The sequence below is a fragment of the Gobio gobio genome, assembly GCF_949357685.1.
Source record: "Gobio gobio genome assembly, chromosome: 4".
Taxonomy (NCBI): Eukaryota; Metazoa; Chordata; class Actinopteri; order Cypriniformes; family Gobionidae; genus Gobio; species Gobio gobio.
The window spans coordinates 50,085,303-50,111,472 of NC_137100.1; the positions used below are offsets into that span (position 1 = coordinate 50,085,303).

At 39.2% G+C, this 26,170-nt stretch overlaps 1 protein-coding gene across 1 annotated transcript in view; it reads right to left on the minus strand.

The window, feature by feature from the left end:
- The window catches only part of arhgap20b (Rho GTPase activating protein 20b), a 72,153-nt gene that overhangs the window by 18,803 nt on the left and 27,180 nt on the right, over positions 1-26,170 (minus strand). The window contains exons 9-14 of the mRNA XM_079813742.1: positions 25,837-25,903; positions 23,306-23,473; positions 11,800-11,969; positions 8,104-8,265; positions 7,783-7,892; positions 3,342-3,531 (exon numbers count right to left, since the gene is read on the minus strand). Of these exons, the coding sequence (XP_079669868.1) occupies positions 3,342-3,531; positions 7,783-7,892; positions 8,104-8,265; positions 11,800-11,969; positions 23,306-23,473; positions 25,837-25,903 (867 nt within the window). The remainder of the gene's footprint in view (positions 1-3,341; positions 3,532-7,782; positions 7,893-8,103; positions 8,266-11,799; positions 11,970-23,305; positions 23,474-25,836; positions 25,904-26,170) is intronic.

The following is a 26,170-nucleotide window of genomic DNA, read 5'->3' on the forward strand; positions in this document are numbered from 1 at the left end:
CCACTTCCTTATTTATACCCGCGCTGCGGGGCGGTGCGTGGAATGCGTGAATCGCATGCCAATCTTCATTGGCTCGTTTTTAAACACTCGAAGTAGACTGGTCTCTGAAAACAGATCCCAATTCGTCGTCAGTTCCGACGTACGTCGAACGTGACAGACTGAAAGGGAACTGCTTCTATTCCTGAACAAGAGAAAGGACTTAATGAATGAATACATGCACAATAACAACCCATTCTCGCTCCTAAGGCGTCAAAATCTGAAGCATGGTCAAGTGCTTTCCACGTCACATCGAAGATGCTTAAGGCACCCCTAGGCGTCATTATATCGACGCGTTGGGTGCTCCATTCATTTCAGTTGTTTACCCAATGCGTCAGATCAAGACGCATTTTATTTTTTGCATTTGTAAAAGCAGACATGATTTTACTCTTTAGCATGACGCAATCAGTCACAAGACACACGAGAGCCAATAACATTTTACAATCAAAGCTGACGTAATGACACAATTTGTCACGAGACATACGAGAGCCAATGCAATTTCACTATGAAAACTGACATAACAGGCGGCAATATTTGAAATTTAATGTCTTCATGATCTTCGGTGGATGGAGACGCTGATCGCTTTTGGGGATTCCCTTCACACAAATCAATTGCTTGGCCTTGGAACACTTATTGTACTTTTTGAATAAATTGTGCATGCAGTCGTATCTGCCTGTTATATCTGTGTTTTATATACCACACAAATGGGTAGGTTTAGGGATGGAATGGGATTTGGTTATATGTTAAAACGTGTCTAGATAGCGTAAATAAATTTATGCTGGCTGATTAAATTGAGAATCACACTCCAACATGTCATAATGGCAAAACCATAACCCAATATATGATCATCATGACAATAACGTTCCCATGCCCAACACGTCTGTATATGACGCCAACGGTTTCTCATTTAAATGAATGGAGCACTCAGCGCGTCGATATAGTGACGACTAGGGGTACCTTTAGCGTCTTTATTGTGACGCGGAAAGCACTTGACCATGCTTCGGATTTTGACGCCTTGGGAGTGAGAATGGGTTGTCAATAAAGCCATTTTACTTGAAACTCAGCGACTGAGTGATTATATTGTCTGTGGGTAGTTGTGACAGTAGTGCCCTCCGGTGTAACATGCTATATTTTCTAAAGCTGTTTCAAAGAACAATTTTCTAATTATTATCTAATTAGCCAACACTAGCTACTGTCATTAAATCCAGAAAGATATTGAACTTTGAAAATCCTTTTAAAGTGCCCCTATTTTAACTTTTTTTGAATATTCCCTTTCATGCAGTGTGTAATATAGCTGTTTGTGCCTGTAAACGTTCTGCAAAGTTGTAAAGTCGAAAGTGCACGATAAATAAAGTTATTGTCTCCCAAAAGAAAGAAACAACTCTGAACAGCCTTAACAAGTCATTTTTTGATAAAAATGAAAATTAGCCCATAATTTACTCACCCTCAAGTCATCCGAGGTGTATATGACATTCTTCTTTCAGACGAATAAAATCAGAGTTATATTACAAAAGTCCAGGCTAATCCAAGCATTAGAATTGGATTTATAGTTGCTCTATTTTTGAAGTCCATAAAAAGTGCATCTGTCCGTCAAATAACGTGCTCCACACGGCTCTGGGGTGTTAATAAAGGCCTTCTGAAGCGAATCGATGCGTTTGTGTAAGAAAAATATCCATATTTAAAACTTTATAAAGTAAACTTTCGGCCGACCGCCTTCCCTTTTCAATATTTGGAAAAATTGTTGAAAGTTCCCCTGCCGATCGAAAGACTAATGCAGACCAGGTAGGCTCGTCATGACGTCATGTACGCATCTTGAGTTTCACTTTCAACATTCAACACTTTCCCACAGAAGGCAGGCGGTCGGCCGAAAGTTAACTTGATAAAGTTTTAAATATGGATATTTTTCTTACACAAACCTTCAGAAGGCATTTATTAACACCCCAGAGCCGAGTGGAGCACGTTATTTGACGGACAGATGCACTTTTTATGAACTTCAAAAACAGAGCAACTATAAATCAAATTCTAATGTTTGGATTAGCCTGGACTTTTGTAATATAACTCCTATTTTATTCGTCTGAAAGAAGAATATCATGTACACCTCGGATGACTTGAGGGTGAGAAAATTATGGGCTAATTTTCATTTTTGGGTGAACTATCCCTTTAATGCTGCGTGACAGTTCAACGTCACTAAAATGTATATTTGCATAATACCCGCGAATGTTGTACGTTGTCTGACTGCGGACAACTTGACCAGCCCTCAAACATCATTTCACTGACGACTGCTTCTCAAATCTCGTAGTTCAACGCGGGATTCACAAAACGCTTGCTCTGGAAAGATGGGTCAGTAGTACCCAGTTTTTTTGTACCAGCTTGCTCCTCAGAATCACAACCTGTAAGTATTATTAATTATTGAAGTATATATTTGCTACTGGGTGTTCAAAATATGTAGTTTTGTGTTTTATATGGTGAAAGTTTAAGGCTAACCGGCTATCTCACGTTATTACTGTCTTAATGAAATAGTTCTATTCAGCTGTGGGCCTCTATTACCTAAAACTGTGTCTATTAATGCAGATTGTCTGTTGTTCTTACTACTTTGAGTAAAGATAAAGGATGGAGAAAGATTGAAAGTTGTTTGAGAATCATTGAACAATGTGGTGATGTGTGATGTTATGAGAAAATTAAATGTTTTTTGACCTTTGATGCATGTAAACCTGTTGTAGGAGACCTCCAAAACAAAATCAGGAGCCTTTAAAATAGCATAATAGTGGCACTTTAAATGAATGGGCTTTATGCACAGCTGCACTACTTCCTGAACTTCAGCCAGCTCCTTTGTTTCCTGTCTGCCATTATTGGACAAACTGATTAATCCAGGTGTGTCTGATTATTGTTGTTGTTACTACAGAGGTCAGGCACACCTGGATTAATCAGTTTGTCCAATAATGGCAGACAGGAAACAAAGGAGCTGGCTGAAGTTCAGGAAGTAGTGCAGCTGTGCATAAAGCCAATTGACCTAAAATGAATAAGAAATATTTCTGATTCTGCACTATTGCTATGTCACCAATCAAACAAGAACATTTGTTTAACCAAGCTGCTCTTTGGATCATTCTCAAATAATGCCAGTGAACATGATCATCTACAAGAAATCTACAAATAATTTTTCACTCAAATTGTGTTAATAATATAATTTGTAATGACAAAGAATTTTCACTAGTACAGATCTCAGGCTATTGAACCCCATGTGTATATAATAAACAGTTCAGCGACATCAGAATATTACACATGACACCAGATATTTGTTGTCTTACCTGCAACACACTCTGTCCCTCTTTCTCAGGGCTGATTTGGGAAGACCTCCAGAGCATATTGGGTGCAATGCAAAGGGCCAAATTTGTTGCTGTCATCTGATTCACCTCGGAGTGAGTGTGTATCCTGTGTAGCACTCCAAATAAGTGACACAGCAAGGTAACATTCTTCTCCGGCAACTGTGCAAGCAAACTAGACACAAAGATAATACAGCTTGAACAATGACAGACCAATGCAACCAGATAACCAGGAACATAAAACAAATACTCAAAAAACCTTTCCAACAAATGATTATGTGCAGACGTTTCTCAGCCCTCTCATACACATGTAAATCAAATCCTGCACAAATATCCACACATACACACACACACACACACACACACACACACACACACACACACACACACACACACACACACACACACACACACACACACACACACACACACACACACACACACACACACACACACACACACACACACACACACACACACACACACACACACATAAAACAGCAGGTGAGCATAAAAAAGTGAATATATCAATACGTAAGAAATTTCCAAGCAATAAGTAATTGTAATTTTAACTTTTCAAATGATAGATTAAAATGTAAAACTCTGCACAGCAGAAAGAAAATACTATCATTACTTTGCCTGCAGCAAACTGCTTGAGTGGCTCTTCAACAACATTATGTGTTTCTAAGATGAATATCTATTGAGAAGAATATTGTTTGTACAAACTGGTTGAGAAGATTTGTTTGTTCAATACCCTGAGGCAAGTTACAGGCAAATTATAGCGATCATGATCATTTTACAGCATTTTACCATCAGCAAACCCAAGGAATCGTAATACAAAAAAATGTTTGTTGACTAATAAAGTAAGCCCCTTTTAACTCGTTCCCTGCCATTGATGGTAATTTCCGTCATGACGCAATGGTTCCGGCCAATGACAGAATTTACAGCTGATCCATGTTTTCAACGTTATATGGTAGGGGCCGCTATTATACATCTTATGCATCAGAGTACAGAATCTCCAGAACAAAACACTTGTGAACAATAAGTAGAAACAAGCGATAGAAGCATTGCTTACGCATGTGTTGTAGTCTTTGACAAAAACACAATTTTTCTCCGTTTTTTGTTTAAAATGTTGCTTTTTTTTTACGAAACTTACCCGCATTCAAGTGTTGATAAGACTGAAAAGAATGCACAAAGCAAGAATAAAATGTTTTTTTTGTTTTGTTTAAACGCAGAGGCTCTGTTCTTTCTTTTGATAGGTATATTGCATTTTCATATAATTATACAACAAAATATTCTGGGGGCCATGAAAGTTTTGTGAAAATTATCAAAAATTCTGGTACTGGCTAGCAACTTTTTTAAAAACTGGAGGGGAAAGAGTTAATATGTTTATGCTAATTCATGCTACTGTCACTATGTACAGCTTTGCAATGTGATCTATATTTTTACAAAATAATTGATTCAAACATAAGTTTGAATATGAGTTGTCCATTCCAGGTTCCATTATTTTCTAGTGCTGAAAAATAGTTTCAATTGCTGTCTAGAATAGTACAGGCTTAAAAAAAAAAAAAAGTCTGGAGTGTTTCTGAGAAATAATGTATAAATTAAAAATCTCTCAGCTGAGCATTCATGCTGCTGTGCTCCCGAAAAACATTTGATAACATGCTGTTCTTTTCTTACAACAGCTTACCCTCACACTAATTAGTTTAAGTAAATTAGTAAAAATAATAGATGTTAATTTTATATTTATATATTTTTTTTATACCTTAAATTAAGGGTCAGAGGTTGCTGCATGAATAATGATGCTGGAGGAAGTACTGAAGATGTTTACAAAGAGGTGATAAGAAAATGACTATCCACTTTAGAACCTATAGAAGATGTATTTGGCAAGACGTTTCACTGATTACACACTTAAATGAGCCTGAAGCATTTCATTTCCCATGTGAGCAGATGGTATTTCTGCAATGCTATAAAAGTAGAAGCAATGCAATAGTGTGAGTCTTTCCATGACGAATGGATGTCAAAATATCCTAGTTGGAACTTACAATTTGAAGGATAATTACTATGTGTTTTCTAATGACCACTTGTTATCCCATTTAAAGGGCAGGGTCTTTGAATTTGTAACTATGTAAATTACTCACTCCCTTGCCTGTTCCTTGAGGTTTTCAGATACTGGTCTACTTACTGCTCCTAAATTTAGATTAGCCACTATGGGTGCCAGTGTTATTGCCGCTAGACTCTGGAAGTCAGTTCCTCAGAACCTCTGTAACACCTCTTCTTTTCTTACTTTCAGTAGACTTCTAAATGCACATCTTATTTCCTGTGTATTTTCCAGTTTCTGTTCCATTAACTCTTGACAAAATCTCCTTTCAGAATGTTGTTTTCTGTGTTAATTATTTCTTCGCCTGGAATCTCATGATCTTATGATTAGTCTGATGTATTTTATGCAAGATGTGGTTCTACCATACATTTACTTATGTTTGCATAGACACTTAAACGTATAATATTGAAGTACTGACGTAGCATCTAAAATGTAAATCATTTACATATGGACAAGTTCACAGATGTAAAAATGTTTACAAAATGAATCTATGAATATTTAATCAGTTGATTCTATTGTATTTTTGATCAGTAAGATTATGTTTTCGATTAGCCTGACAAGTTGGGTCTGGAAACTCACCATTGACAGGGCTCAATCCGAGGGGCGGGATAAACGGTTGTCTTTCAAATTCCCTCTGCACGCAATTGGATAGCGCCATGAGCGCCACAACCAACCAGAGCGAAGAAGTGAAGCCGAGCTAACGTTAGTTGATAGACTTTCGTCGTATCCGGTAGGCAAAACTTCGAACATATCTTCTTTTCTTAAGAATAACTTCAGTGCCGTTCTTTGTTCTTTTCTCAAAAAAAAGCTTAACTCCAAATCTTTCAGAGTCGCGGCCAAAGCCGATTCAAAAGACCGCTGTTCTCCAGCTTCTTTGTTTACAAGTAGCACGCAGAACCTCCGCAACTCTGCCGTGACGTGCCGTCATTATGTTAAGCCCGCCCACCGACTCTACACACGCTGTGATTGGCCTGACCAGAGTTTGGTTTTTCCAGCTCTCAGGTCTACCGAGAGTTGCTAGACTACACTCGCGGCAAAATATATTTTCTGCCGCTAGGGTGCGTCTAGATTTCTAGGCTAGTTTTCGATCGCATTTATTAAAATACGGCTCATTTACTAAATTTGCTGTGTGACTTCTTGTGGCATCTTGTTTCAAAGGATTAGACAATTTAGAAAAGACTAAAATCTTAAAATTAATAACATTTCTATAATTGTTTAAACATTATTTAATATTTGTTTAGTTTGCCATGGGACATGGCAGTTTTCTGAATATGTTATAAATACAAAATTATCATAAAATCTACCACAAACGTACCATAAAATGATAAAAAATTCAAGACTTTATTCAGCGATCTATGTCTGCAATGTCAGTAGCGATTGTGAAAACGATGAAATCCCACACTCAAGAAATGTTAAGTAACAAAAAAAAATAAGGTTTATGTCAATGATATTAAAAGCACATTGCCTCTTGTATGCCTCGTCACCAAGTGATGTGCTTTTGAATGAGATACGTGCATCTTCACAGACTGGATTAGGATTTTCAGTAATTAACAACAAAAATTTTACACTGTATCTTAGATAAAACTATTGTATACTTTGTGTGCTACATTTCGTCATTTGGACTACTTTGGGACAACTTTCTGTCATTTTCAGAATAAATTATTGAGTTGTCATGTTTTTTATAATATGCATGTACAGTATGTAACTAAAATTATTGTCACTACATTTTTATTGTTGAAAAGTAGTTATGTTTAGGTTTAAGGATAGCATTAAGGAATCTAAAATATATCTATAAAATGGTAAATGTGACTATATAAATATATTTATGTTATAAAGGATTCATAAATATTTTATTTCTATAATTGTCAATGCAAAATACTGCTTACATTTTAAATGCTGCTAGTACTAGTACGTCCATATTGTTTAAATGTACAAAAAAGTATTTTTTTTGTATCTGTAAATATTGTGAACAAATATCTGGGAATGAAACCAGGCTGGTTATCTATGCTCTATTCTGTGTAAAATATTTTTGTAAAGCGACTTTGGGTTCAAGAGGCGTTAATACAGCCTGTTGCTTTCTTGAGCTTCACAGAATGTTTGCACCTTTTGTAATAGGTGTGTGTGAGTACCTCAAGTGCCCTCTGTGTGAAAAGATGGATCTCAAAATCATACAGTCACTGCTGAAGAAGTTCATATATCCAGATAATGTTGGAAACCAAAGAATGTGCACATTTTTGTGAAGAACAGTGGACAGTTTAACTGCTCAGGACAAACAGGGGACACATGAACAATTAAGTACATACATACAGTGTGTGATGTTCTCACCTGCTGACTTTGTTAAGTCTATCCTGTAGATCCTCACTCTGTAGCACTTCCATCCAGTCATCATATAAGTCACAGCACAAAATGCCACCAGGAAGTTTCCGCAAGAACTCCTAAACACGCATACAATTTAATAAAGAATAAAAAGGCTAATCAAAGACATTTTAACATATAGGCCATAGTACAATTCTTATGCTCAAGCCATTGATTACGATAACTTAGATTCATAATGTAGAATTAGACTGTGAATGTAGATGAGGAATGATTTGTGTGAATTTTTAGTCAGAATATATCACTGTTGAATTGAAATGATTGTGTTCTTACCATAATTAGAGATGCAGAGACGAACACTGATTGTTCATGCAGTGAAATACTTTGCCCAGAATTAATTCGCTCTTTTAGGATCCTACAGTTTTTGGCATTTGCTGAACGACGGAAGATTCCACGGGTCTCTGGACCCTCACAGAATAGCATATATAGCAGGTCCTGTGTGTACACACACACACACACACACACAAAATAGTTAATAAAAGCCAGGGATTATCAAACTTTTTAGTCAGCCAAACCCATTGCACATAAAAATGTACTGTGCTTGTAGTACTACCACCAGAGAATTTAAGTTTATATTTCAAAATATTTAATAACACATTTACATGTTCACAGTTCTCTGATGTAGGTTAATGGTCACATAACATCCAGGTAAACAATTACTTATATACATGCATTTTTTTTATAAATAAATAATTGGTTCTCAAATGTTTTTACTCAAATGCCCCTCCCATATAGGCAAGGATATATGGGGTCTAATGCTATTTCATGCATTCTGACTTATTTACAGTGTTAAGAAGTTTTATTTATATAGCGCCTTTCCACAGCTCAAGGCCGCTTGTTAGATTCTCATGCTAAACATGTTAAACAAAAAAATAAAAAAAAATAAAAAAACGAGTTGGACATATGGTGGAGTATTTCTGTGCCAAATACACTCCTTCAGGATTTGAACAGGTTCCGGGAAAGTTTTTTTTTTAATATGGCCCTGCATGACTTCATAAAGGGCGGAATTCCATGTATGGGCACTTCTCCCGGATGAGTGCATGTGCACGTAAACCAGAGCGAGAGTAAGAGCACGCCCATCAATGAGCTTTGTTTGGGTTAAGGAAGCCGTTGGCAGCGCTGTCCTTTTGTTTTTAGACCATGAAATCAACAATGCCACTAAAGAAGTGCGTTTTTTGGTTGTGAGGGAAAGATACACAGCGTTAAGGAAACAGTGGATGCAGCTTGTTTTTCCGGAGCAGCAACAAGTGTTCTGCAAGTGTGTTTGTTCCCGGTGCATATAATGTAAACAACACAAACGTATAGTGAATCGAAAGTTATCCAGGGATAATGCCATGATGTATTGCAGTGTGTGTGTGTGTGTGTGTGTGTGTGTGTGTGTGTGTGTGTGTGTGTGTGTGTGTGTGTGTGTGTGTGTGTGTGTGTGTGTGTGTGTGTGTGTGTGTGTGTGTGTGTGTGTGTGTGTGTGTGTGTGTGTATAGAGACAGAGCGACACGCGTCATAATCTGAAGACCACGCCCACCGGGGGGGAAAACAATCGAACACTCTCCATTGACTTTGCATTGCGGGAGGCTGCCTCTTTGTCATTTCGGACTTATTACAAAAAACTGAACAATGTATAAAAGCTGATATGTGACAAAGTGAACTGCAAAAACAAGCTAAACAAAACCCAGAGGCAAAAACCCAGACGTTTTTTATAAGCTGTTGACCCAAAAAACGAGCGTTTAAGGACAAAAAAGTGGATTTAGGCCATTGAGACAGAGCGCTACAGGTCATATTACACTGTTAACTACGGCGACTAGAGGGGAATGTAATCAACGACAGGAAATATCATTTATAAACCTGACATTTGGATATTTGACTTAACAGTGACAACATATTTACTGCACACATAGGTATACTGAGGCATACTGAGTGTCAGGATCCCAAAATGTACCCATTCTTCCTGCTGAAGCGTCACGTTTTACTGCCTTTATCCACTTTTGTCTCCTTAAACTCTCGTTATTTTGAGTCGACAGCTTATAAAAATTTATTTCTGTGTTTTTTAGCTTGTTTGCTGTACACCTTGTCACATATCAGCTTTTATACATTGTTCTGTTTTTTGTTATAAGTCCGAAATGACAATGAGGCAGCCTCCCGCAATGCAAAGTCAATGGAGAGCGTTGGATTGCCCCCCCCCCCCCCCCCCCCCGGTGTGGGCGTGGCCTAAATACGCTCTGTCTCTATGTGCTTGTGTCTCTTTAGCTCCGCCCACTGCACGCCTCCACGAGTTCGGCTGTTTTAGGAAAGAATCGGTACAGCGTATGTCTTTTACAAATATGATAAAACTAAAGCCTCTTCAGAGATATGAAGATATGTGCAATACTTCTCTATAGGTTCTCAAGATTAACATGAGATTGGCAGAAACTATGTGTGTTATGTACCCTTTAAGTGTAATCACAATTCATTTTGTGATTCCTGAGCTAAATTTTTTTAACAATACAGATTGTTTTAAAGCAGCTTGTTATGGGTATGGGTGTGTTTCTCTTTTCTTGGTATTTGTTGGTTTTGTTTCCTTGTTTTATAGGTGGCCGCAGAAGATGCAGGACACCTGACTCCAATTAGGAGGCGGAGATATATGTCGTGGTTTCATGCAATGGAGGGGGGCACGGAGAGTTGACATCATCTCCGGCTGGCCTCTGGTTGCCTCGCTTCGAGATCTGTCGTTGTCAGCATTTTGCACTTTGTAAACCCCTAGATTTTGTAACAAATTCCATTTATTATATTATTTCAGTGTTGTGGCTGTCTTATCTTTGTTGCGGTCACGAGCAGGCCGTAACACAGCTTTACAGTAATAACAGGAAAATAATGCAATAAAGTGTTTTTTGGCTGTACAGCAGCTCTAGAAGACAATGGTGTCATTGTCCAGTTTAAGTTCTCATACAATGGTGAGAATGCAATCAATGCAGGTAAATCAATAATATTGTTGAATATTAAGTATCCCCACCTAAGCAAGCCAGAGGCGACAGTGGCAAGGAACCCAAACTCCAACAGGTGATAGAATGGAGAAAAAACCTTGGGAGAAACCAGGCTCAGTTGGGGGGCCAGTTCCCCTCTGGGCAATGAACATGAACGGACAGTGTATGATTATGATTCAGGCAGCATTACAGGTCAGAAGTCAGATTGGGATCGCAACATTCAAAATATTGAATCCAGTTCCATCTGGTTGAAAATCGGATTTATCACGCCGATATGGAGACAGGTTTTGTTGAGGATCTGTGCCACTGGCTGGCATTATTAAATGTGTGTGTGTGTGTGTGTGCGTGCGTGCGTGCGTGCGTGTGTGTGGACTAAAATTGTGGTGCTAGTCATCCACACTAATACACGGTTGGAGAACATTGGTCAACATTACCATTTATTATAATTTTACCTATATTATTTTTGCAGTTTGACTTAAGGCTATATGCTATATTAAATAGATGAGAAATTAGAAAGAAACATTGAAATATATTAGTGCTGTCAAATCGATTAATCGCATCCAAAATAAAAGTAAATAATAATATATGTGTGTGAACTGATTATTATGCATATATAAATACACACATTAATTTATGTATATATTTATGAAAAAATATTTACATATTTATAAAATATTTATATTTAATATAAATTATATATATATATATATATATATACAGGATATACATGCAAATATTTCTTAAATATATACATGAATGAGTCTGTATTTATATATACATAATAATTATACACAGTACACACATATGTAAAAACAAACTTTTATTTTGGATGCGATTAATCTCGATTAATCTCGATTAATCGATTTGACACCAATTAAATATACCGTCTACCTAAACCTGTGGCTAAGTGAAAATGCCATGAACAATTGGTGGTCCTGAATAACAAAAACTTTAAATCCAACATCACCAAATATAGTGAAACAAAAAGGTCCAGAGCCAGTGATATCCTTACCATTATTGGTTTGGGCAAGTTTCCATCAGGACAAATGGATGAAAGAGACTGACCGAATAGCTTGTGAGAGGCAGTTTGTGAATCAGATGGGCCATCAGATTGGTTAAAGTGTCCCCTCCTCAGAGCCCAATCAATCAGAGACCTCTTTCTTTTGTGTTTGAGTAAAGCACCTGTTAGTTAATGACAAATAAAACACACCAATCAGACAAACCAGCAAATGCATTATTGGAAGGAGCTACTGTCCTGCTGACCCTAGTTTGAGAGAGAAAAAGGAAAACACAAGGAAAATTACACCCTCTTTCTATTAAATGTTTCCTCACAGCATTTCAGTGTCTCTTGTCTCATCAATTAATAAATTAACATGTTTGATCACCATTAAAAAAAAATTATCTGTTCTGAATATGCTTACCAATAAATGTAAAGGATTTAGAGTAAGGGGAAGTAAAATACATGTTTACAGTGTTTAGCGTTTATTAACGTTTCGTTTTTTGTACCAGCATTTTACTTTCTTTCTAAATCTAATAATAAAATTTGAGTTATAAACCGATGCAACTTGTCTGTGTTTTTTCTCTCAACAACGCAAGTTTGACCTGGTTCGACTTACAATACAGTCCTTGGAAAATGTTCTATATAAGGGGTCTCTGACTCCAAAAAGTTTGAAAGCCCCTGAGATCAGGTTGTGTATTAAATGAAATTGTCACTGGAGTAAAAGGTGTGACTTTTCCCAATATCCTCTAAGTAATGATGGCTGGACAAAACTGCATCCGGAGCTGCAATTTAAGCTCATGGCCATAGTCTGATCTGCTTGAGTGAGCATGTTGTCAAACTACATAGGGTATGCTGTCACGATGGGAAGCACTGAGAAGACAATAAAGTATAAAAAAGTATTATTTTAATGTGTTTTAAACAATACATTTAGCAGTAAACCAATTATGAAACAAATCAATTCCCTGAATATTGCGAACGTCAGAGAGCATATGAACTTAAGGAACAGTTTACACAGAAAAATACATTTCTGTCATTATTTACCCTCATGTTGTTCTAAATACTGTTAATTATTCAGTGCAACACAAAATTAGAAAATGTTACTCTGCTCTTGTCATTTCAAGATTTTTAAAATGACAAGGAGCTTTCAAACACCACAAATTGTGTTTCACAAGGTTTGGAATGACATGAGTGACTTTTTTATGTGAGTAAATTTTTTGTGCGAGAACTACCATTTTAATTTGAAAGAATTCATAGAAATGTTCATATTTACTTGTAGTTTTTAACTAGGTTTTTGAAACAAACACACTACCATTCAAACGTTTGGGGTCTGTATGAAGTTTTTGAAAGAAGTCTTTTATACTCTCACCATGGCATTATTTATTTGATCATAAATACAGTAATATTGTGAAATGTTGTTTATTATTTAGAATTTTTCAAGTTTATTTTATATTTTAAAATGTCATTTATTATTATTCCTGTGATGGTAAAGCTGAATTTTCAGCAGCCGTTAAAGGTGAACTATTTAAGATTTTTGCAGTAAAATATCCAAAAACCACTAGGCCAGTGTTATATATTTTGTTCAGTTGAGTACTTAGAATATCCCAAATGTTTCCAACTATTTGTAAATCGTGAGAAATTGCTATTTTAACCAAGGAACCGGGACGTGTGAGCTATGCGTGTGAGGGAGTCGCCTGTCAATTGCGTCATATCTGCGTTACCCTCGGTTTCCGGTTTTATTTAGCAGAAACGCTGTACTCTTAGGGTGCGTTCCGTTCGACCGTAAGTGGACTGCGAAGTGGACTTCAGAGGGTATTCCGCCATCTCAAGTGAGATTCCAATCCAAAGGGAGCGAATATGTTCAGTTCGAAGGGTACTGCAAACGGCGTAGGGAAGAAGGGAACATCGATACATCACTTCACAGGAAGTGGAGAGTGAAAATCCCCCAACTGTCATTACGCGACGGCGTCGCATCACCTGTCTGAACTAACGATGGAGCAGAGCCGTGGGATTTAAACAGCTTAGGGTTAGGGTTTATAGCATTTGAATATTCATAGTTATTATACAAACTAGAGTATTTATGAATGGTTATGGCAATTGACATATTATATTTTATGAATATGTAAACAAATTAAAAGTGTTGAGAAGCAGCTGAAGGCTGTCATTTTTTTTTATATTTTACTTTATTTACCTCAGGAATGTTTTCTATGTAGCTGTGCTTGGGAAAGAAAGCGCACTAGATGAGACGCTACAAAGACCATTGATTAAGAATAGCCTACATTTACACATAGTTAACCAAATCAAAATTTATTTTCATATTGAATGACAGGTGCAGCTTCAAATGTGTTCATAGTCAATACAACTTATAAAACTAATAAAACTAATGTTTTGATTTTATGTTTTAGATACATACTGTGTGTTTTGTAAATGTATATACTTATTATATGGTTCTAAATTTGAAAGTAAAGTAAATTACAATATTAATTTATGTTATATCATAATCTGCGCGATCCCGTCTTTGCCATTCTTTGATGACGTTGCAGGGCGTTCCAAATGAGTGATTATTGTCAGCGAAGTCCACTTCAACTGATATAAGTTACCGTGCTCAGGGAGTAGGGAGCAGTGAACAGTGCGTAGGGACCCTGTCGAATGGAACGCACCCTTACTGTCTATGTACTCTCACTGCAATGTGAACAACTGTCATAGCAGCCGCCGAGCGAACGTCATAACTTCCTTTTCAACACACTCAGATGCAGTGGCAGCTGGTGATAATTATTTTTGGGGGGGCTTTTTTTTCGTCGGGCATGGGGTGGGGCTGGGGGGGAGACAGTGTCTTCACTTTTATCTTTTTACACATTAATTTCCCACATATAATTGAATGAGGAAAGGAAGAAAAAAAAAACAGCAACAACAGACTAGCATGTTGACTATTTGAACATAAATTTTGCTCTCCTTTCTTTCTGGCCAGCAAATTTCTCAATGACTCTCTGATTAAAGTCAGTCATCTCAGTAGTGTCATGACGTTTATATTGTTCAGTTAGATATTTAAGGTCTCTTACCCCCGTTGTTGACCACAAAACTTCAGTACCGACACTTTGAAATAAAAGACAGGGAAAGCAATAAAGGGCATTGCTAACAACACATCCAGTCAGCCACCTACGTTTCTCATAACAAGCCTCTGTCCTCTGTCACTGGCCTGCTGCTGGATTTGTAAATCGCGTTGGTCCGGCTCGGGATCTTCCAACAAACGCCTTGTGAAAGAATTTGGTTTAACTGCTGCCATCTCTACGAAACTGATCATCATAACAAGGTTTTGGCGGAGTCGGATTGACTGTGTCGCCCGCGCACTTTCGCTATTCTGATTTGCCAGGGACGCAGCGACCTGCGTTCGGAGCAGGATCTTTAAAAACCAATTAGAGACCAGCTTCAGGTCACATGCTGCCGGTAGATTTTTGGAATCAGATAGACATCCATTTGTCCGGCGTCCCTCGCGCATGAAACCATGAAACATATTGAAGAACATATAAAATAGTTAACCGATCAAAGTCAGTTTTTATTAAATGTTGAAGCTCTTACTAACAGCCGGCACGTCGAATGAGTAAACTATTTTATTTTTATTTCATTTTTATATCATTTTTGTATACATGTATATTTCTGGAATTTTGATGGGGCGGCGCCCCAGCGCCCTCTATTGGCCAGCCGCCACTGCTCAGATGTGTCTAATACGATAAACAGAGCTGCGTTACCTCATACTGATGACTGGAAAAGAGGAAGTGGCGCCGGCGACCGTGTCATAATAAAAGTCCCGCCGGCGACTATGCCATAATAACAGTCCCGCTCTTCAATCGCTCCTGCGGCCTTGCTCAGCTCCACAACACTCGGTCCTGCTCTGCTTCATACTACAGTAATGTTAATAATTGCATCCATGAACATGATTTCTGCCTGACAAGAGGTGAAGGTGAACCCACATGTCCCAAGATTCTGCGCTCAAACGTGGCGTCAAACGTTGGGTAGTATTAGAAACAATGGCGTCAATAACACCATACCAATTTGAGCCCGAATCAGACCCAGACAATTTTAGTGAAGATGATCGAGCAGAACCTGTTCAACCTGTTCAGTCCTCAAGAGTAAAGACTGCGGATCTATAGTGATCGCTACTGAATGGCACTGTTACTTTTGTATTTTTAGAACGATTATAGCCAAATATCTGTCGCAAGAACTATTAACCCTAAACGAACATTAAACATTGGCTTTACTATGGTAGCCAAATCAAACACAGAACCATGTTTAGCATGCCTGTTGATAAACAATACATAAAAGCTCTAATCAAAGATAATTTACACTAATGCCAAGTTCGCTGTTGAGATTTTAAAAAAAGTTTGTAACGTTAGGTGTTTGTCGGATAACGTTAAGTATGAATGAGCATTTAACACACTAGTTTGCAGAGCCAAACAGCGTTGTCATCTGTGTACTTCCTTGCTACAACGTACAATTAACAATATACGAACTATTACAGGAAAACACATAGTCGAAAAATAAATCATACTTACAGGTTGTGGCCCGTAAACAGCTTCTGTTTTTAAATCCATCTTTCAGGACAAGCCGTTGTGCGAATCCTTCATTGAACTCGCGAATGGCTAACATGCTACAAAGAAGAATTTGAAGGAGCTTTTGTTCAGTCGACTTTGAGTCTATCAAAAAAGTTTTATGGCTGAATGTCCTCCTTGAAAGGCAGGAGGCAGCACATGCTTATAGTGATTTATTTATTTATCTTTTTTGGAAATACTAGCCTGAAGCGTATGAGTCTCTGACCTCCAAAATAATAGAAGCTTGATTGACAATGTCTCATACACACATGCATATAACATATTGTATGTTAAACGCACTGCAACGCTCCCCCGTCCCTAGGAAGGCTGAACAAAGTGGACCTGCAATCCGGATGAAAATAACAGCGTTTCGCCGGCATTGCGGCAACAACACTCCAACGCTTCCGCTGCGATACAAAATGGCCTCGCCCCCCCTAATTTAATGTTCTTGGAGGAGGGGTTTATGTAAATATTGGGGCTGGTGATGTCAGCTACCCTGGAGGAATGTCTAGTAGTCCCTACCGTTCGTTTGCTGTAGTCCTTAGAAACTGATTTCTTTAAAAGCAAATATCTCCCTTTGCTTTAAACTTTGGACGTTTTAACTTTGCAGATGTTGTTTATGCTCAAACAGCAACATTACACACTAGCTAAAGTTAGAAAAGTGAAATCGTGGTGTGGCGAGCAGTGAGGCTGAGGGACCGTGAGAACGGGACGAGGCCGCGGTCATTAGTGATGATGAGCGCCAGCTGCGTGCCGTCGGCCTTGTGTCTCACGGAGGAGTGACAGGAGTATAAAGGAGGAGCGACGACAGTGAAGGACGAGAGAGGACCAGGCCTGGATTATGATTTGTAATTTGTTTACGTTTTGTTTATGTATGTGCGCGGCAGTCGTCCGTGAGGGGCTGCCGCTTTTACTTTCACTTTGTTTGTTTATTTTATTAAAGTTTATTGTTGATCGTTTGCCGGTTCCCGCCTCCTTCTTCCCACACGAACAAACCTTGTTACACGTGGTTTACCACCCCTTTAATTTTGAAGGCTGCATCCTCTGGAGGACACATCCTGTGAAGGATGCGGTATACGGAGTGTCCTTAATCAGGATTAAACGAGACGTCCTCCGTAGGACACACAGGCAGGAAGTATCACGTTGCTATGCCAACACGTTCACAGTGGAGTTGCGCTCTCACACCAGTTATAGGAATGAAAATTATTTATAACTTGAAAATGACTATGAAATGTTTCTTGCCTTGACAGCAAAGTACTGTTCTAAACGTTTAAAAATCACTAAACACTTGTAATCCTGTTTACCACAACTATCTATTTGAGATAATACAGCTTAAAAACAAAAACAAGCTTGAAACTACTTAAGTTTAAACACCACATCTTCGCTTGCATGTTTATCTGCCGGCGGCGCCATTTTTTCAAATAATATTTAAAAAACATGACGGTTGTTAATGGCGACACAAAGAATTGTGGGTTATCTGCAGCAGCGAAGGATACACCTCATGCACACTCCGAATTCCTGAAAAGAAGGCCGCATTTGAAGATCGCATTCGGAGTGTCCTACTTACTTTTATGAAATGAGACAGCCTTGATGACGCATGCAGCCTTCAAATGCGACCTCTGGAGGTCGCAACCTTTCGAAATGAGACGCAGCTATAGTGTAGCTTTAAGCCAGTCTTCAGTGTCGCATGATCATATCATTCAGATATGATTATAGAGGATTATTTGATAAATAGAAAGTTCATAAGAAGTACATTTATTTGAAATAGAAGTCTTTGTAACATTGTAAATATCTTTATTGTCCCTTTTAATCAATTTTATGTATCCTTGATAGAGGATAAATGTATTACATTCTAAAACAATTTTTTTTAATCTTACTAACCTCAAACAGTGTATATAACCAACAAGTAATCATTTATGTGATTTAAATTTTTACTCATAAACAAAAAAGTTTGTAAGATATGTGACAATTTGCCCGGCCTTCCACTACTCTTGCACACTGAATCTGCACCTGCAGACCCCAGAAGACAGCTCAGAACTCCATTTAACTCATTTTACATGTTTAATTCCATTCCGTAGAATTCCACAAATTCTCCTTCAAGGGAGAAAGTGCAGCAAAAGTCTGCTAATGGCTTAGACATCCATATACTGTAAAGAACATCTCTGGTTATGACTGTAACTATGGTTCACTGAGAAGGGGAATGAGACACTGCGACATGAAGTTGACACTATGGGAATCCTCCTTGTGGGCCAGTGTCTGAAGTATGTGTGCTACACACCAATCTTGATTGGCTTCCACCAAGGACAATCAGGAAAACGCACAGGCATCCCGGAAATATGTTAATGCGACGCAGTGTCTCCTTACTCTTCTCAGGGTTAGAATCGTAAACTGAGACGTTCCCTTTCGAAGTGGAAGCCAACGCTGCTTCATGGAGTTGACGCTATGGGAACGAAATATCCACTATGTCATACTGAACAAATGCCTATGTATTGTGAGAATACCAGAAAGCTAAGCTGTAGCCAAAGATTGCCATACAGCATGCTTAGTGACCAAGAGCTTTAGTGCCTGTGGTAAAAGGTCCACAGCTCAATACCATTAAAACTTACCTGCAAGGCAGAGCTAGTTAGGGAGGCCGCAGTTCCTGCATCCGCCCACAACCCCCATAAAAGGGAGGGGACAGAACATGACCTGCTCTCCTGACTATCTAAACCCTTGGCCATCAGCTTTAAGGAGCAACCTCATCAAAGCGAGCATAAAAATGTTCAGCATCATGTCCTAAGAACTGGGAGAGGGCTCAGGAGAGAATATCGTTATCTCAACTGCCTGCGCTACTTAAGAAACATGGCAATGTTCTTCGGGGAAACCTGGCGATAGATCATTAGGATGCGCCAGAGCATCTTCTCCACCCTCCTTGCTCTCTATCGCCAATCATCACAGGGGTGTGACTAACCTCTTCTGAGGACCAAAAACTTTCCTGACGAAACTCTTGGGAAGTGCTCTACCAGATAACAGATCTCCTGGAGAACTAGTCCACGTAAAGTCGTCCGACTATTACCTCCCATACTGGAGAGGACACTGAGAGATTGGAGTGCCATAGCGCTCTCATACCATTCTCTAGTTGCTCTTGTCGGCTGATTGTTGCCCATTTCTACAGTTCCAGCAGATGACAGAGAGCAAGTTGCCAGCTGTGACAGTCTTCTTTTATACTCTGTTCCAGTACTCCTTGCAAGCTGTTGTGAAAACATGCTAGCACAGTCCCCCAAAATGTTTGCATGCATCACCTCCAGGCAGGGGCGTAGCTAAGGGGGGGAAAGTTAGGACGATTCTAAGGGCCCACACACTTTTGGGGCCCCCAGAGATCGGTTTTATTAGTAGTAACAGTACTAGTAGTAATGTATTATAAATGTATAATCTACCAAAGAGTTAAGGCCTTTGCACACTGAGTCCGAAATTTTCGGATGCGTTTTTTCGTATTCGTGATCTGAAAAATTTGTCACGCACAGAGACCTTGCACACTGAGTCCGATGCGTATTAATGAATGTGTTACGAAAAAAAACGCAAAACAACACAAAATGCCGTCTTCAAGTAGTGAGGATGATTTTTTTTGTCCTCTCTCTTAAAAAATGAAAAATAGGAAATATTGGGTCCATCCACTTCTGCGATCGAGTAGAGAGGAAGGAGAGTTCCTCTTATCAAGGAGCTGCGGGATTATCCAGACCGATTCAAAGTTTACTTTAGCATGTCAGTGGCTCAGTTTGATGCTTTGCTAGCGATACTGGAGCCACATATTAAAAAGAAGACCACCAATTTCCGTGAATCAATTTATCCTGAACAGAGACTGACAGCCTATGTCTAAAGGGATCCGCGTGCGCACACACACACACACACACACACACACGGTTTACAGGGACTTGGTGTGCTATAATTATAGCTGTGATATAATAATATTTGTAGTATTTTTGATACAATAATATTTGTATATGTAGGTATCTGAGCACTGGCGATTCATTCACCACCATTGCCAGCAGTTTTAGGTTGGGCATCAGCACTGTAGATGGGAAAAACGGATGCGAAAAACGCAGAAAATCGAACCTGTTCCGTTTTTTTTTTTTTGACGGACGAAAGTTTCGGAGGCAGTGTGCAAGCGTAATTGACATAAGGTGAGGTCGAATTTATTTTTTGACGTGCGAAAATTTCGCATGTGAATTTCGGACTCAGTGTGCAAAGGCCTTTACAAATATAAAAAAATGATGGCGCATTTCCGGCAAAATCCAGCAAAACGCTCCACTCATGAACCGCTCACACTCACCGGTAAAACTACGTTCACTCATATCCCACTCCGAAATGACGTGCTATAATTGTTGCAGCCATTAAGGTATTTATTTTTATATTTATGTTTAAATATTATAATGTGGGTTTTTTTATGTCTATGTTGTCGATCTGTCTATCTATGTCGATTATGAAAAGTGAACAGCATGAGATAGGACACATCATAAGATGAATGGAGTTGATCAGACATGATTCATTGACCACTTCATTAAGTTTTGTTTTGGATAAACTGTATCTTAATTTTAATCAATGTTTCATCAGCCAATTGGGGCATTCTGGGTTGAGCGAGCGGAGCTTAATTGGTCAGTATTATTAAATTGCAGACAAAGATTTTGGAAAGCTAGGTTGGTGTGGTAGAGGGCCCAACATCATTTTCTTTCATAGGGCCCAAAATTGCTAGCGGCGCCCCTGCCTCCAGGTATAGATTGGAGGGGCTACAAATGAAGGAGTGAGACACAGACGCAAAAAAGCTCATTCTCCTTACTGATCTGCCCGTCCATATATGAGAACAGACTGATGCAGCCTCCAGTTTAAAGCCGTGTTTCCACCGCAGGAACTTTCCCCAGAACTAGGAACTTTGGGCTGGTACTCGGTGTGTTTCGACCACAGGAACCAGGGTCTAAATGAAGTTCCGGGTAAATATTTCCCCCTCCAAACGGCCCTGCTCGCGAGGTAGTACTTTTTCAAAGTTCAGGAACTTTCGGGGGTGGGACTTGGGCGCTGAACATGCTGATTGGCTGAGATCACGCAGCATTTTATTTCAGCGGGCATTTTTTAAATTCTTGCGAGGTTCGTTCTGCGTTCAGTAAATATCAGTCTTGCTCTTTCTGTCTGATGGCGCACGTTTGTTTCTGCCATCTCACGGTCAATGTCCGTAATAGCTGATAATAACATACGTTGTCTTATTTTAAATCTAGCTTTCAGAATACGCTTTAGTACCAGTGCTCGTCTCTTTTCCGCCATTTTGTTAATTACATCTTTAGTAAACCAATACATAACTAGCAAAAGCAGCTGCTGCTTGCATCTCCTCCATACTTGTTATTGTTGCAGACAGTGTCGCACAAAAATGATTACTGTCCGTCGCTGACTGGGAGGAGCAGTCGCGCGCAGTCCCACATCTATAGACTAATTTGCCTAATCTTCACGGTACTTTAGACCAGTGGTTCCCAACCACGTTCCTGGAGGACCCCCAACAGTGCACATTTTGGATGTGTCCTTTGTCTGACACACCCACATCAGGTCTTGGAGTAGCTACTAATGAGCTGATGACCTGAATCAGGTGTGTTTGATTGAGGAGACATGCAAAATGTGCACTGTTGGGGGTCCTCCAGGAACGTGGTTGGGAACCACTGCTTTAGACCACAGTGGAAACGCAGACAGTAGCAGGTCTGGGGGAAAAAGTTCCAGTAAAAAAGTTCCTGGTACAAATTGTTCCGGTGATTTTGGTCAAAACGGGGCTTAAGAGAATGCTTAGATAGCTGCCCCTTCCCAAAGAAGCAGATTAATGCTATTCAGCCTTGATCTTTCTGCCCTGACATCTGATCAAAGAGGGAGCACATAGCTAACACCTCTGCACTCTTGGCACCAGGGTGATCAATGAGGATGAGGGATGTAAGTTGTGGTATTGCCCAACTGTTATATAGAAGGAGCATATTGCCACCACCTTTAACCTCCTGGCACCCAGAAAGAAAGAGGCGTGAGACATGTGCAGCGTAATAGTCCATCTTTCCTCCTTTTCTTTCTTTCTTTTTTCCATATGCGCCAGATGAAAAAGTGGGACGTGATAGTGTGAAATGCCCAATCTCTTCAGGTCGGCTATTTATTTGCCACCTGGGAGGCTCATTAATATCGACTCCATACTCCTAGAACCAGACAGGCTACAGATGATAAAGTGATGTGCAACTTGTCACATTCACTTCAGTACTGTAGTACCTTTCCTTTACTAGGAAGGGCAGCAGGTAGAAGTGTGGGTCACGAATTCTATGGTGCGGCAGAGCTCCAGGACTAAGTCTGGAGACACCCCATCGCTTAGATCCTGATAAGATTGCAACACTGCCATGGTGTGCAGTGTGCCACCAGCCTGGCCTGCTGCTCCATATGCTTTGCCCACTAGTCGCGATATAAACCGGCATGGCTTAGAAGGCAGGACTGCCCGTGCATGCTCCACTCCCCTGTGTGTTATCACCCATTATAAAACGGGGATCTCTTAAACACACATCTCTATTCATATCGCCTTTTTTAAGTTATACGGACAGATTAGCAGTTCAGAATTCCACATGCACATCAAACAAACGGCTTCCTGGAGACAAAACAACCTGATGACGTTCTTTACGTCCCTTACAGCTGATGCGCCTGTGACGTCACCTGACTGTGGTAGCCAACCAATATTGCCGTGCAGCACAGGTGCTTCATACCCCAGCTCACCAAGAGCGTTCCCATAGTGTCTACTCCATGACAGCGTTGAGTTCCACGTCCCTTTCGAAGTGGAACTCAACACTGTGTCATGGAGACACTGTGCCATAGAGAACAGAGCCTCAGAGAAGGCATCTTACTATGCTTTATATTGAGTTGGCCATGTGTGTTCTGTTGGTGACAAGTGCACTCACCCCTAGGAGTGTGCGTTCTGGTTTTTAGGGTGAAGTGAGGGGTCCTGGAAGAGACCTCTGTCTGCTGAGCAGAACTAAATGATTCCTGCAGGGGCTCACTGGGCATATGCAGATGGTCTTTCTGGCTTCTCAGGGAATGATGCAGGATAAAGAATGGTAGCTCATGGCCTAGAAGAGACAAAAATTGAGACAGGAAATTGGTGGTGATTTAGGTTGCAGGTAATTTCATTCTCGAACAGTGAAGAACCAAAACGCATATTATTGTGTTTACTTCATTGCTAACTATTTCATTCTGTATATGTGACCTGTGCTGGCAAAATGAGTCGGAATGCTCACAGGTTAATTTTCAGATACAGGCAAAACAAGTGAAAAAGGTCAGTTTTTGTCAAATTTGGGGTTTTCACAAAAACAAATTCATTAAACCCTCGTTTAGCGATCCCAATGCTCCAAATATAAATTTAACATCTAAAAGTATCTTTATTGTACGTTTTCTGAGAGGTGTGCTTTCCTTTGTCCATGAAATTGCAGTTTTTCTCTGCTTGCCCTAAGCACAAGTTTGGTGTGGTTTTAAAGCACAGCATTACAACTTTGTGAAAATTCTGAACCAATAAAATATGATTTTCAAACTCATGGTGATATTAACAAAACGATCTTACTTGCATAAGAATCGTGTAAAACCCAGTAAACCTGGAGATCTTTACTTGTGACTTTAGAACCAAATATATGGATATGAGAACATGCAGGGCCGTGCACAGGGGGTGGCCCGGTGGCTAGAGCCCAAATCGGCTGAGGTGCCCCTCTTGTCCCCCTTCCCTCCCTCCCTCACCCCCAGAGGAATCCCATAAAAGCAGTCTGTTTCGTTCAATCTGTGGTTGTGCCCACAGTATAGAATATTTTTGGATTATTTGATGAATATTTATCTGAAATACATAGCTTTTGCAACATTATAACTGTCTTTACTGTCACTTTTGATCAATTTAATGCATCCAGCATTTAAAATCCAGCTAGCACCTCAGATTAATTCAGACAGTGAAGATCAGATTCAGCTTGGGAACGTGTGTGAATGTTTATGACTGGCATTTGGAGAGAATTATCCTGATAACTTTCTTTCGAGGCACCCTTATATACCCAGCTGACGTGCCTGTGACATCACCTGACTGTGGAGATTGCCGTGCAGCACAGGTGCTTCAGACACCAGCTCACAAGGAGCGTTCCCATAGTGTCTATTCCATGAGGTAGCCCCATTACAATATATAGAAAAAAACAAGCAGACATAGAGAGATTTTGAAATTTAATTGAGTTTTGGATTCTGTTGTCTACAACTAAACCTCTCATTTCCTGTTGTCTCATACAGAAAAACCTTACATAAAAACGGACATACATATGACCTGCGGGGGTGGTGTGAGTGCCAACAGCTCATCAATAGTAGTTCATACAGATGGTTTTGTGTCTTGGGAATAATAAAGCTTGTTTTTTTTATCAAGACGGGTCTTTCATCACAGAGCTGTCAATAAGTGCAGGGAAAAAAAAGAGTTTCATATAGCTCAAAGCTTTCAAAGACTGCCTGTGGGCTGAATCATGTCCATTGGAGGAGGTCAACCATTATTTTAAGAAAATTAATTCATAATAAATAACAAAACAAAACATCCATCCCTTTTTCATATCACTTGAAAATGGTTCCTACCCATGTAGGAACACGGGGATGCCGTTATATCATGAGTCTCGGGTCTAATTTAAAAAATCATAATATAAAATTTTAGCTACAGAAGAACTCTTTAAATATCTTACATCTTAGATGTGATTGAATGTTTCTTTTTTAATTATGCAATGACACTTGAATGGCACCTGAAACTAGATATGTGGCAATCTAGTTCCCAGTTTGACGTTTGTGAATGTACGTATTGTCAATAATGTCAACACAGAAGTACACAGAAATATTTTAGAAGTAAAAAGTAATTTAACTTTTCAAAAAGTGAACTGTCATTTTTACAAGTTTGTCAAGACAAACTCTGAGTGTTGCACGACTGATAGACAAGACAGATAAGACCAATTCAATTCAAAATCCAACTCCTGGACTGAAAGGGATTCATTTCAATGATGTATTTTGCCCATCCCTGATGATACATTAATTTCATGGTTAGTTTGCCTTGTAATTAAAATGAACTATTCCGTTTTTTAGGCTGAACTTGGTGATGTTGGTAATGTTTAGTTATTCAAGAGCTATTCAGTTATCCACCCAAGAGCAGGTTTCCCATTTTCTTTTCGCAATATTGTTGTTTGAATAATATTCCCTACTTATATCTTTTTAATGTATTTGTAAATCCCATTTGCTCGCTGCAGTTTTCTCCGATATTAAAGAGGCATGACATTATTTTTGACTTCAAAAGAGTATTATGCATGATGCCAGCATTTGGAAACAAATTAAAATTGGCCAAGCATGAGGGAAAATTAGTTTGGCCCTTTGACATTGCAATGTGTTCACATTTGTTTTTAAAAAAGTATGTTCATTTGTTGTGTGTGTGTCTCATCACCAATAAGGGGGTATGTTTCCTCTTCTTTTTCATAGTTCACACACAGCTGGTAGTCCAAGACTTCACCCTGCACACAGGAAGTGGTCATTATGTTTTAGAAAGAAACAGGAAAAAGGAAGTGGCTGTTATCAAACACAGGAAATGCCAGTGGACAAACTTGGCATAATATCGAGTTACTGGTCATCAGAGAGCAACAGAACAATGTACACAACATTATAGTAGCGCATTGCCTCCGAAAAATCCACCAAAATACAAGGTTATATTGGGTGCAAAGAAAGTGCATTTGGCTCTCTCATTGGACCACTCCCTAGTGCTCAACTGTGCTTTAAAGAGG